The 14,868-nt window shown below is 37.0% G+C and overlaps 1 protein-coding gene across 3 annotated transcripts in view; it reads right to left on the bottom strand.

The window, feature by feature from the left end:
* The window catches only part of THSD7B (thrombospondin type 1 domain containing 7B), a 795,232-nt gene that overhangs the window by 675,892 nt on the left and 104,472 nt on the right, over positions 1 to 14,868 (bottom strand). For all 3 annotated transcript variants that reach the window (XM_070579625.1, XM_070579626.1, XM_070579627.1), the window contains exon 2: positions 2,959 to 3,131. In XM_070579625.1, coding sequence (XP_070435726.1) covers positions 2,959 to 3,097 — 139 coding nt within the window. In that variant the 5' untranslated portion in view covers positions 3,098 to 3,131. The remainder of the gene's footprint in view (positions 1 to 2,958; positions 3,132 to 14,868) is intronic.

The raw sequence follows: 14,868 nt of genomic DNA, 5'->3' as shown, positions 1-14,868 counted from the left end.
TGAGGTTGACTAATATCTAATCTATGGACTCAGGGGAAAAACAACAGACACCAGCAAAGTGTTGACACTTAAGTGGTTGACACTAAAATCTAAAGCCAGAGAATGGTTTCTAGGTTTCTAAAAAAAAAGTATATTTATCTGGGTCTCCATGGAAATCCATTCAAATTCCAGATTACACTGGACCTGAGGTATTGGATCTGATAACATACATCAAAAATACAGCTAATTTCAACTGCAATACAGTTTCTTAAAAAATCCAAATTAAATATAATAAATTCATACATAAGCAGGTAACAGATTCTAAGATGTTGAGGTTGTCTTTGAAAGTGATGACCCAGAATTGCTCTAGAGCATAGGACTCCTCAAATTGACTTATTGCTTACCTTTAAAATAATGTTGCGTTCATGTCAGCATTATTTACAGTAGCAAAAAACTAAAAACCACTGAAATGCCAAGCAACAGGAGAAGAAACATAGAGCAAAAAGGCACTGGTTAAATAAATTATTGAATAAAAATAAAAAACAAATACTATACAACCATTAAAAGATGAAATTGATCCATGTGCACTAATATGTCATGTTCATCAAGACATTGCTATACGATAAAAGCATGATTCTGACTGTACGAAGCAAAGTGTGTGTATATATGAACGTATATGTATGTATGAATTAGTCATTTTCAGATCCACATTCTCCACTTTGCTCCCTGCCCAGCAGGCCACTCTGTACGGATACATCAATGAGCTCCCTTGCCTTGTGGCTTCTGGTTGGATTCAGCCAAGGGGAGCCCTGGCAGGGATGTGGGAGCAAGGGCTGTTCAGTCTCCTGGCCCCCTTCCTACTTTTCACTGCAGGTTGGTTATATCCCTCTAAAGGCCACAGCATCTGTCAGGCATCCTCTCCATAAAGTTTTCTCTCCAGATTCCAGAACCCACTTCCTTTTGTTTCCCCTGCAGACCCAGAAGTCATAAAGATTGATACTAGCTCAGGACAATCCATAATTCCTTGTAGCTGTTCTTAAACCCTGCTCACACTTTCCCACTTTCATAAATAGTTTTTCTATTAAACTCTTCTCAATTACCTCCCTTGTGTGTACCATTTATTCTTTGGCAGAACTCTAATTATTAACAGCAATACTTTGTGTGTGTGAGTGTGTGTTTTGTGTGATTTATATATATAAATACGCATAGAGATGCATTTATATGCGTAAGGAAATTTCTGAAGGATACATAAGAGATTGGAGAACAGAATACATCGGCTGGACTTTTTCTTTTAATTTTGTAACTTTTAAATTTTTTCTACTTCTAAAGTGTCTAGTCATATGCAAGCAATAAATTTTATAAGTGAGACCAAAGAGGAAAAATATCTAACATTACCCTTTTCTAGGGCATATTAAGAAGGAAAAGAAGAAATGAAAACCAGGGAAAAAGAGAGTGACGACGCAGACATTCATTTTGAACAATGCAATGTGTCTGATAAGAAGGATTTTCACTCTGAAACTTCAGTTTGACAGTTATCAAGGTGTTCATCCACTGTGGAGTGGGTCTGTGCCATCTTGTTCCAATGACCTACATTTAGAAAAGCGGACATTTTTAAAATTTGCTTCAAAATAGACCCATTTTCTTAACACATCTCATTTGTGTTTCAGATTTGCTACTTTCCATTTTAATTGCACTTTTTGACAACTCGACAGGCGTACAGTCATATAAATGTGCTTACTGAGATTTGAGAAAATGTTTAGTCTTTTGTGATTGAAACCAAATAGCCCCATTCACAGAAATGCAATATTAAATTTTAGAACTATTTTCAGAGCTTCCTAAAACTACTGTGAGGTAAAAAATGCAAATCACTAATATGGTATTAGAGCTCCAATTGAATTAATTTATAGGGGCTTTAATGCAATTAAATTTCCTCCAGACTGTATCTCTAATGGCACTGGGTTTTTTACTTAATACACTTTAAAGCATAATTCACTTTCATTTTTTCAAAGTCATTTAAATATTACAAATATCACTTTTATACATATTTCCATGCTGACACAATACTTTTGCAGTCTATTTAATTTACAGATGATAAGACTAAATGAAAACTCTTTGAGAACCATAGATCTTCCACAACATCACATTTTCTCATTCCAAGATACTAAGTGTTTAATTTTTCTGTATTTTCAAGAATGGACTCTTGAAACAGTAATAAATATTTTAAATGATCTGATAGTGAAACTTTAAGAAAATTAAAATCTAGAACAAAGAAAAATATCAGTGATACAAAGAGCCAAGATATTTGGGGCTCATAATCTCAGTTAATAAAGTATTAGCCTCTAAAATTAAATTTAACATATCTTTTCCACAGCCAAATTAATGAAATATTTAGAGAAGAACATAAGCTATATACAAGCCTCAAAATCTCAATTCAACTTACTCATATACTTATTTACAAGGTTGCTAAGGATCTTAAAACTCATTAAGGCGACTTTATAGTCAGAACTAATGAGTCAAGTTGTTAGGATAATTTTTCATGCTCCCAAAATTAGATATACAAGATCTATGCTAAAAAGTATTCAATAATAAATAGCTAACTAGTTCATACCCCAAAAGAAAGAGACTTCAGAACTGGTCCAAAGCATTTTTAACTGGATATCAGCTAAATTCAGATGTCGTTTTTGCTACAAATGTGCTGTACAGTGGTGATACATTTGATGAAGGAGAAGCAGATGTAACTATGGAAATCATAACTTTAATTGACAACAACATGAAAATCCAGAAGGATAACAAGCATCACGAATGGAGATGACAATCATGCAGGAATAAAAATCAAATGTGAGTTATAGTATAAAGAAGAAGAGTCTATTTTTTCTCTCTGGATATTCCCACTACTCCACAAAGAAGAAGAACAAGGATGGAAAGAATATTCTTCTCATTAATGAAAATGTGACAAAGGAACAGTCACGACATTCCTACCTGGTTTCCAGATGAACTGATTATCCTTTTTGCCTTCCAAATGAGCTGCATGGGACAGCAAGAGAGAAAGCAGTAGAAATAGCTTCCTCATGCTCCTCCATACCCAGTGAGTGACAGCCAGATTATCCTTTGGAAACATTCTTCAGATTTTCAATCTCTTGACTTGCCTATTCCTAAAAGAAAAAAGAAAATCAGATAAGTTTCTTCTTTACAGAAATTATAAAAACTCTCTTTGACTGCTAGAACCTTTCTCATGATGGCATTACAAATTTTCTATTACCATAAAGGAAGTACATGCAATATTAACTTTTTAACATCAGCAGTTAATTAGCCATGTTTTCAATCCTTACCCATTGAAGGTATTATCAATTCTAGGGACTCCACAAACTCCCAGTCAATTGACTTTTGTTTTCAAGAACAGGGTTGGCAGATACTTGGTATAGTCCCTCCTTCTTCTCAGCCAAACTCCTTGAGGAGCTCATGATTTGTGAGAAAGATATGCCTACACAGCAAAGCCCAAAATAAGGCAAGGAATACTCTAAGGGTAGTATTAAAAAAGTGAGATGGAAAGATTGAGGAAGAGGCAATTAGTTCTTCTGTGGTGAGAAAAAAGAGAGGGAAATCTCACACAAAGTAATAACTGAGAAGAACCTTAGGGAAACAAGGGCTTGAAGGAGCCAGGAAGGGCATTTCAGGCTGAGAGAATGAGATGCTGATGCATTTGTGTTTGTGAACTGGTGAGTGGACCCATGGCTGCTATGAAGGACACAAAGGGAAGGGAGGAAGGGATGGAGATGAAATTTAGAACATAGGTTGGGGAGCAAATTATAAAGAGCCTTGAATGTCATGTGAGGGACCTGGGCTTCATTCTGCAAATAATAACAATAGGAATCAAAGGAGGGCAAATGACTTTTAAATGACACCAGTGTGCATAAGAATTACTGGTGGATGATACCAGAGAAATTGAGATCAGTTAGGAAACTGGTGAAATAGTCCAGGCAAGTATTGATGAATGAATCAATGATCAGGGGAGATTTGAAAGGTAATGCAGAGGATGTATATAAAGGATTTGGTTAACAATTGGATGGGATGCATGAGAGAGAAGATAAAAAAGACAACAAGACTGCAAACAGATGACTGAACCCACGGGATCCCTTTACCAAAGAGAAGAAATGAGAAGAGGGGCAGGTTTGAAAAGGAAGACAAAGGGGCATGGTCTCCTGAACTTAGTGGTTAAGTTCATGCCCTCTGTTTCAGTGGCCCCAGGTTCATGGGTTTGGATCCCAGGCGTGGAGCTAGCACTGCTCATCAAGCCATGCTGTGGTGGTGTCACACATAAAATAGAGGAAGATTGACACAGATGTTAGCTCAGGACCAATCTTCCCCACAAAAAAAAGAAAGAAAGCAGAAGAAAAGGAAAACAAAAAGAATTTCCTTTAAAGACTATTAAGTCTGATGTGCCTACAAGATATCCAGGGAGCCTTTTCCAAAAGATAACAAGAAAATCTATCTGGAGTAAAGGAGAGCTGAGATAACTTGTCACAATACACATATTAGGAAAATCTATTGAGACAAAGGTAGGGGGGATAAAAGGATTAAAAAGTAAAAGGATATCAAGGGAAGAAGCTATTGCCCCTAAATATTTACCCACAAAATTGCTAGAAGTGGAGAGCAAATCTGACGGTGAGCTTCCTAGCGACCAAAGAAAAGTGGCAACTACTATAGCCCTCATGTACGAAGGGGAAAGTTATATAATCTTTCTTTTTTCTTATTGTTTTAAGGGAAGCCATTGCCCTGCTCCCAAGCACTGATGGAATTTACCCCAAGAGTCCTCATAAATACGGACAACGTGCTGAGCAATGTGCTGAACACATCACTTCATCAAATAAAACCGCCATTGGCAAGCTGTGTATACAGTGGAGACTCGGGGCCCTCCTAGAACACTCCAAGGGTACAGTAGCAAAGTACAAATCAGTAAAAAATGATTCTACAAGGAGTCAGGCAACAGAGTTCAAGTATACTGCTCTCTGATGGCCTGTCTGGATCCAGGGACGAAGAGAATAAGTGGATAAGCAAACAAAAGCTTTTCTTCAAATTTCTGTATTGCACACCAATATTGAGAAGCATAAAAATGGAATGTTCCAGCTGAACTAAAATAGGGCTTTCTTGCTTGACTGTTTGTCTTCTTTTTCCTGGGATCTTTGAGGTATTACTGGACACAGCACAAAAACCTCTGGCCTAGAGAACTGAACTGGCCACATTTTCTTGTAGCAAACATCTCCGAATATGATTTACCAGGACTGTGCTTTTACTAAAGGTTGGGCAACATGGCTATTAAATTAGTTTATTGTAAGGCCATCACTGGCTCATATGGTATTTCTGTGTGAATCAGAAGGAGGTAGCCCCTCCTCAAATAAAAGTATTTTTAACTTAGTATATTATCACATAATCCAAATTGTTCTGGCTGTGAGACATTTTTCAGACCCAAATCCACATTCTTTAGGAAGCAACACAACAGCAAATGGTTTAGAAATTGTATCAGGATATTTTAAAGTCTTCCTAAGTCTTTTGTCTCGATGCATAGTCGCTCCACTTCTGCTGAAAGGTAGACTGAAGCCAGGCCATTATTTTCCTCAGAAACCAACACAGAAATTTCTCGAGGCACACATGCACACAGACACACACACACACACACACACACACACACACACAAATGGGTGGTTAATTCTTCATAACATAGATTTGATACAAAGACTTTAGTCTGGACATTTTTCAGAAGACACCATTGCTAATAATTCCATTGAGACAGCTGAAAAGAATCTAAATATTACCCCCATAAAATATAAATGTAACTTTCTAGTGAATCCTACAAAGCAAATTAGTTGAAAAACATATCCCTGGGAAAGCCTTGAACTGGCCTTCGGTATAATGATGGCTTTAAGTCATTGCAATGTAAGAGAATTTTTTATAAAAACAATGATTTATGTTTTAGGGTAGTTGATCTTAAGCTATTATCATTATTATTATTAATAATAAAGTTATTAACTAGTAGGACTAGCTCTCTGCTGAGGCTACCTCTTCTACGAAAGCAAATCACCAGGGTATATTTGACTTTGTCCATTCTCATTAGTGGAAGACATACATCCAGGATATCTAAAAACATATTCAAGTCATTAAAATGCAACCTAAAGAGAAGGAGGACCAAAAGCATATTAGCTACACTGTAAATGGCTACAGCTGGGAACCAAAAAGAGAGTTAAAAGAATTAGGAGTCCCAGTGAGACCACATGTGAGCTGGAACGATTGGCCAAGAATTCATATATAAATATTTTCAATTCTGCATCAATTTTTGGATTTTAATTGCAAAAAAATAATAATAATACCCATTAAAATTACCTAAACACAGGCTGCTCTGAGCTCTGGTCTCCTCTTAGGCTCCCTCACCAGGCCAGAGTCCCGTACTGAGTCTGCAAGGGACCCAACGTCTTTAAGGCTCTTTTTGTGTTCACCTAAGCCACCATTCAGTAGAAGATCCTGGGGAAGAATGGCTTGGGGAACCTACTGGATGCTTGCAGTCACCACCTCTCCCAGCTATCACTGACTAACACGGAGAGTGTCAGTGGAAACCTAAGACTGATCTTGCCAAAAAAATCTGAAATACAGATCTTAGAGAATGAACAAAAGCATCTCAATTTAGAAAGCCACAGTAATCTTGTTCCTGAAACCCCTCCCACATTTTTAGTACCTGTATTACCCATAACTCTTACCTCATTACTTCCCTTTTCCCAAGAATCTTGGGGACAGAGGATGGGAAACTAGATTTGATGAAGCTTCCACCATTTGCCATGCTGCATGTGTCACATACGTACATAAAATGAGAATCTCTGCTGAGGGATGGAAAGCGCAGGATGGAATGTGAACATAGGGCTGTCTCACTCCACTACACTACGTTGCATCTCTTTCCTCCAAATGCCTGAAACTCACTAGATTATCCCTTGGAAGACACCGGGAGTCATTCTTGTGTCCATTACTTGAGAAGCCACACAAGAGTTCACTATAAACAAAATTCAAGGAAACAAGAAACAATTAGAGAGTCCACTCCTCTGTTTGTATAACACAAATGGAAAAATGTTGCAACTATGATAAAATATACATACATATTATGCAGGAAACATGTGCTACCCACAACAGCATGAATAATTTATATCATAAAGGTTGCTGAGATTCCAAATCAACTTATTTACTATATACCTTAGGATTCAAAATGTATTTACCAGGCTAGCTCTCAACTGATGAATACTAAGAGAAATAAAAAACACGGTTTCTCCTGTTAGCCTCAGTTTTCTCATCATTTAAAGGCCATTCAAGCTATGAAAAATGTGCCTTACACTTCATATGCATTGAATTTTCCTTAATGTATTCTTATCGGTGAAGTCCTTGAATATTTAAAGGGCACAAAACCTAAAAAAGTAAAATAAAATAAAAACCGTTCCAATTTGCTTTCAGCCTGAAAGAACAACAATGAGTGGGAGAAAAGCAAACTTGGCCATGCACATCCCCATAGTGCCATCTCATGGCGACTGTGCAGGGACAACGGCTCAGTAAAGATGGCCAGGTAACAGGGGCTGGAGGAGAGGATGTCCACTGTCAGGACCTACTCAATTGCCGGGATGGCAACTCCAACCAGTTGCCTGTTGCAAGTGACTATTAACTAAACACTGCTGGGGAAACCATGGAAGCATTTGCTTTTTCTCAGCTATCTGCCTAATTTCGGATTGCAATATTGTGCATCCCATTTTATCTTTCAAAGTCTGTCAATATAAAATATTGACCTAAGTATTTCATTAACTTTCACCACAGCCCTATGAAGTATTTTCCCCCATTTTAGAGATGAGGAAACTGAGGCCTGGAGAGTTAAGTGACAAGCCCAAGGTCACAGACGTAGTAAGTTGTTTGCAAGCAATCTCAATGGGCTTCCTCTGGAACGAGACTAGCACTGTAACCCAATATCAACACAAGCAAAGACTTTTCACATTCCTGAAAATGCAGATCCTTTACAGCTCCAGTAGGGTCTCTCAGCAGCTTGGGCAAGGCAATTTACATATCATCCACTTAACCCTCACATAATAGTCTGAGCAATTGTTCCTATTTTTCAGACGTAAAAGATACTGATCACTCAGGATGTTAAATAATTATTCCAAGGTCACCTCAGCCAGAAAACATCAAACCGGATTACAAAACAGGCCTGTCACCTGTCACCAAAGCCCAATCTGTTCATTGCATCACACGTGGTGATCACGGCAGGTCACCCGGACTCAGAGGCTCAGGATCCTCATCTACAAAATGGGGACAGTCACCCCATAACCCTTAGGGAGTAAGGAAGGGATGAAATAATGGATGGAAAGTATTACATGAGCACTGTCAGAGAGTGAGCACTCACTGAAGGGTTGCCATTGTTACTATTGTCATTATTCTCCCAAAACTCAGAGAAAACCATATTCCAGCAAAATTTAAGAAATGGTTTGACTGCAATTCTGTCCTATGGCAAAGGGAGGGGAGATGATTTTTCAACCTCCCAGTCTTGTGACTTTGTGGCATAGTTCTGAAGAGCTAGAAGCACTCTGTACCATTAAAGATTCACACTGACCCTGTGAAGGAGAAAACAGGTATTATCATCTCTATTTTATGAGAGAGTAACCTCTGGACTCACAATGGTATGATGTTTAGCAACTTCCTCAAGGCTTTTAACCTCCAGCCTCTTCCTCCATGCACCTAGCTCTGAGGAATCCTAAATTATGTCAAATATAAGCATGGGGTGCCTGCAAGCATACCATAAAAATAGTCCATCACATGGTTTTTGGTTTACTATATTAATAATTGCAATAGGTTTGAATCACAAAATGAAGTCACAGAAAACTTTGCCCAAAGTGCATACAAATATTTTACATGTCTCTGAGCAAAATCTTGCTACAGCATATAATAGAAAGAGGACTTGAAACAGGTTCGCCGAAACCTTCAAAACTACAACTTGCTAGCTGTGGCAGACACTGCTATATTCTCTCTTTCTTCTAGAACTGTAACTTTTTAAGAATGTCCACCTGCCTGGTTAAAAAAGAAAAAACATATTCCTAGACTTCCTTGCAATAAGGGTGGCCACATGACACAAATCTGGCCAATGATCTGAAGGCACAAGTATCAGGATGAGGGGGGACTTCCCTTTTCCAATAAAAATATAAAACCCCAAAGACGAAAGTGATAGTGTGGTCCTTTGCCATTGCCTCCTTTCTTATTATTCCTGCCTGGAACACAGATGCAATGCCTGGAGGTGCCAGAGGTATCTTGAGACCATGGGGATAAACACCACCCACTAAGAATGATGGAGTGGAGATGCAGAAGAAGCCCGAGACAGATGCCATCGTGGAATTGCAGCAACAGTCCTTGTTGGTCAACTTCTGGATGTTCTGCTTTGTGAGAAAAATAAACCCCTTTGTTTTAAGCTACTTTTTTGTGTGTTTTGTTACATGAGCTGAAAGCAACTCTAACTCCTACAGTGTCGACGTCCCTAGATGCATACCTACATATACATACAGATATGAGTGTGCCTCTTTCTATTGACTTCTACAGATTGAAAGACAACTTCTCACATGGTTCAAGCAACACACTGAAACTCTCTGTAAACCAGAATATGGATGTGCCTATTTCTAAGCAGATGAGGTTGGGTTATTCCCCACATTGGCTTCTTCAGGTAACACATGCATTATTCAAAGAAAAGCAGCTATATCTGTTGTCATTTTTCCTAAGCGTCTTGCAGTGAAGAAAGGGGCACTTCTTGTATGATGAACTGTAAAGAAGAAAGGTAGTAATTAGTCTGGTAACCTGCCTCAGATTCCCCAACGAGGACAATCCATTCATATAGACACAGCCTAAAATAAGAACATATTTATGTAGCTTCCGTCTATGCAGTTGCCAAGCCCTCCCTGATTCTGAAGGTATTATGGACACATTCTTGTAATTTTAGAACCACTTTGTCATCACCTCATGGAAAATCACCTTATTACCTCAAGAGAATCATGTCCTCAATACCCCTTCACATTCCTGGGTTGTTGGTCAAATCTTCCACCACGCCCTTCTTCTTAATCACTTTTTTCACTTGGGACAGAGACACCATATCTCTTCATTTTCTAACTTCTCACTGGCTACTTCTTCTCAGTCACATTTTCTATGATTTCTTCTCATTTTGACCTATGGATTAATATATCTCCAGCCCTGTCCTCAGAATCCTTTTCTTCTCTAGCTTTACTCACTCCTCCCCCAGTGAAATTGTCTAGTCCCCCAGCTTTAATTACCATGCTTCATGATTCTCATTTCTCCACATCCATTCCCATATCTCCAGTCCTGACTTCTTCCCTGAAATCATACATCCAATGGATCAGTGAATATCTCCACTTAGATGTCTGACAGGCAAGTCACACATAACGCACATAACTGAGCTCAAGATTCCTCTATGCAGCTCAGTTCTCTCCTCAGCGTCCGCATCTCAGTAACAGCATCACACTGCCCCAGACCAGAAGCCCAGGAGTCATCCTGAAATCCTTTTTCTCACATCTGAAAATCAATCCATCAGCAAACCTAGCTGGCAATATCTTCATAATCTATCCAGTATCGAGCCATGTCCCATCTCCTTTGTCACTAACTTCCTAGTGCAAGCTACCATCATTTCTCACCTAAGCTACTATAACAGCCTCCTAACTGGTTTTCCTGCTTTACTTCTTTGTTGTTTTCTATGCATTCTCCACACAAAATCCAGCACAATCTTAGGAAATAAAAATATGCTTCCCTCCTTAAAATCCTCCCATGGCTTTGCATCGCAGAATAAAATCTAAAGATCCTGTTGGTTGGACTTTTGCTTCCCCTCCTCACTACTCTCTCTTCATTCTTTGAGCCCAGACACTTGTTCAAGCCTCCTTCTTATTCAGGGATACCCCTCCTCAAGGCCCTTCCCTCGCTGATCCTTAGGTATCCACGTGGCTTGCTTCCTCACTTCATTATTCTCAAAGCCCTTTCCAAGACCACCATCTGTTCAGCACAGCTGCAATCACTCTAACCCCCGTCACTTGTTTCTTGTTTGTTTGTTTGTAACACTTGGAAAAGATCAATACCTGACAAGAGAGTGTACATCAGTTTGTTTATTTTCATCCTCTCTAGCATCATCCAAATACTTTACCCTGTTCACTAAGTGCCCAGCACCCGGAAAACAGTAGATATTGAATAAATATTTGCTAAATGAATGAATGGATTATTGAGTCTACATTTGTAAATTTTTTTTCTAGTTAAGTTTTCTTGATCTTGGACCATAATTTTTTTAACAGGAGAAAAGTATACAAATTTATTTAAATTTCATAACATGGGAGACTTCAGAAGGAAATGAAGACTGAAAGAAACAGTTAAACCTGAGTATGTTTATGCTAAGTTTGATGAAGAGTGGGCAGTCATGTAGAAATATGACAGGTCAAGGAGTATGAGGTAAATGTAGTAAACTGGGAGAAACTTAGCAAGGCCTGTTTGTTCTGATTCTCGGAGTCCCTCTGTTTCATCTTTGGAGATATGGATGCTCCTTTCCTCTGGGCATAGGGAGGGCATCTCTCACAAGAGGGTTTTTTTTTTTTTTGGAAGTATAATTGACATACAACATCCTATTAGCTCAAGCGTACATCATAGTGATTCGATATTTATATACATTACGAAATGATCACCATGATAAATCTAGTCACCATCTGTCACCATAGAAAGTTATTACAACATGATTGACTATATTCCCTATGCAATACATTACATCCCCATGACTGATTACTTTTATAACTGGAAGTGCGTACTTCTTAATCCCTTTCACCTACTTCTCCCACCCCCCAACTCCTCCCCCGATGGTAACCACCAGTTTGTCTCCTGTATCTATGAGTCTGTTTCTGTTTTGTTTATTTGTTTTGTTTTTTAGATTTCACATACAAGTGAGATCATACAGTATTTGTCTTTCTCTGTCTGACTTATTTCACTAGGCAGAATGCCCTCAAGGGCCACAAATGGCAAGATTACCTTCTTTTTTATGGCTGAATAATATTCTACTGTGTATATGTACATATACAACATTTTCTTTATCCCTTCATCTATCGATGGACACTTAGGTTTCTTCTATATCTTGGCTATTGTAATAATGCTACAGAGAGCATAACACCTCTTCAATAAACAGGGTAGCATACACTTCTTTGAATCATTTTCATTTTCTTCAGATAAATACCCAGAAGTGGAACTTCTGGATTGTATGGTAGTTCTACTTTCAATTTTGAGGATCCTCCATAGTGGCTGCCACTATGGACCATAATATTGATGAAGAGGCTTTAGCATACAATAAGAAACAGATGGATAGAAAAGCTCATCTACTTGGAAAATTAAATATCTCAAAACATATTAAAAATCATTCTAAAATCCCCAGGTTTGGAACATACTAGTCCAAACACACAGGTAACGGGGTCTTATCCAACCCAGAGAACTATCTGCTGCAATTTAAGATAGGAATAAAAGTGTTCATTCTCATTTTAAAAAGAATCACATGTCTTTTCTATATTTTTTAGATGAACAAATTATCATTTACTTTTTTTAAAGCACAAAAAGGCTCCTAAACATAAAGTTTAGACCTCTAATGGGGAAGGAATAAAATTACGGAATCGAGGAAAACAAAATTTATCTAAAAGCAATAGTTTCTAAAATGTGTAATTTCCTGCTTTTCATCTTAGGACCTCCCTCGCATTATTATTCAACAAATACTATCACTACTGAACGCTGTTCTGCTTCAATAAAAGAGGCTGTCAGGACCCTAATTCTTGCAATTAGGAGGAAAAAGAAAATCACTGATTAAAATGCGTATTTGTCATTTTTAATTTAATATTTACTATAATGTGTTTAGTTTACAGACAAATGGAAATTATTTAAATTAAGAACAGCAATAGGTTATCTCTTAAATAGCATTTAAGTTAGATTTTGCAGAGGACCATAGTAAACTTTACAATGTTATGAATTTCTTTTAGTTTGAGTTTCTGAATTCTCTGTGCTCAGTAAAGTTAATCCAGGAGTTGTAAAACCCTGAGAATCATTTTGGCTATGGTAAATAGCCAAAAACTTCCTCCCACCTTATAAATAAATTACAAACATCCCCCTCCACCACCCCCAAAAGATCAGAAGAATAGAAAAAGTTCTATAATGTCTATATTTTTGAAATCCTCAAATGGAGGACTGTCTTTTTTAAAGTAGGAGAAAATGAAAGTTAAAGTACGTAATGGTAATAAGATGAAAAAAACATAACATAGTCACTAAAGAAAAAAGAAAATCTATATAATCTGGTTGGAAGAGCTTAGGCTAATTTTAAAAAGAAAATTCACTCAATTAAAAAGCACTACATTCTAGAAAAAGTAATAAAGTTAGTACAAAAACTTCTGTAGATATTTTAAGAAGTGAAAGAGGCACCTAATGGTGTTGGTCTATAGTCCACTCTGCTTAAAGGCGTAGGAAATAATTTGACAATCTCTTTCTACCAAATTTTTAAAATAAATATATATATATATTTATATTATATATATGCTATATATATATGAGTGGAGACAGAGAGTGATTTTTCTGTGGTCTTATATTTAACCATTACTCTGAAGAACTTTTATGAGAATTCAGTATAACTAGAATGTGTGAACAAGATGAAATCCTGTTCTCAAATGCTATTGACCTTTAAAATTAAAAAATACTTAATTACTCATTAATATTTTCTGCAATGTAAGATTCTAAATATTTAATGTCAGGAAAATTATCTAGTTAAACTGTAAATATAGCTTTGTGTTCTCTTGATTAATTATGCATCTACTGTTGCAAAGGAAGTTATTGAAAAATGTGTCCATAGCTGACATAAAATAATAACATGTTTATAAGCCTATAAAATTTTCTAGCAATCTCTTCCATTATCTTTTATAAGTTTTCAGTTATTGTGGTTGCGTATTGACCTTTAAGAAGTTGCTCATTACTTTCAGAAGATTTGATAGAATTTACTCTCATCCCCTGTCCTCTCATTCTTCCCAAAAGAATGAAGTGATATCTAAAAGAGGACATTACAGATAAAGTTGTAACGCAAAAAGCGTTTTTAGATTTTTCTCTTATTATGTAAACCACAAGGAAAGTTGTAAGAACATGCTTGAGCAATGGAGAACAGATTATTTTCCTTCTACTATCATCTCCAAGGTTTTTTTTTCACTACCGCTAGATGTTTTAAATAGATCAACAAAGCCTGAATGCAGTTGTCTTAAACTATATTTCATTTACCATTTTCCTACCTTAAAAAAATGCAATACAATCTTTAATTTCACAGAAACAGGCATAAATTGATGAGACTAAATAAAAAGTCACTCTTTATCTTCATGTACTGTATTAAACTATTAATACGTGTGTGTACATATGTGTCAAATGACCAAAATGATCAAATGACCAAACTCAAAACCAAAATTTTCAGAGAGATTTTTCTCAGAGAAAAAAGACAAGTTCACTGGGTACTCTGGCAATTTGCCACTAGAAATTTTACATTTAGAAGTTTAATTACAAACTTAGATAAGTGGATTATAATGAAAGATATCTCTAGCAAGGGAGCCCAGACAGATGCATCATGAATGCATTAAAGAAAACACCAGAGAGAGAACTTTCCATCAGCAGAAAGATTTTAATTAAATAGCAATAGGATGGATCTCTTCTATGAAATGATATTACCACTACCCACAGTTTATTAAAACTACTTACTATATAATAATTTTTTGAAACCATTCCACTCTGGAAAGTATGCCTAAACCTTTCACTCTCAGTTACAAGGGCAGAAAACTGTGGGTC

Source organism: Equus przewalskii, chromosome 17, assembly GCF_037783145.1.
Source record: "Equus przewalskii isolate Varuska chromosome 17, EquPr2, whole genome shotgun sequence".
NCBI classification, from domain to species: domain Eukaryota; kingdom Metazoa; phylum Chordata; class Mammalia; order Perissodactyla; family Equidae; genus Equus; species Equus przewalskii.
Note: the sequence above shows the minus strand (reverse complement) of the source record. Positions and strands in the feature narration are given on the sequence as shown.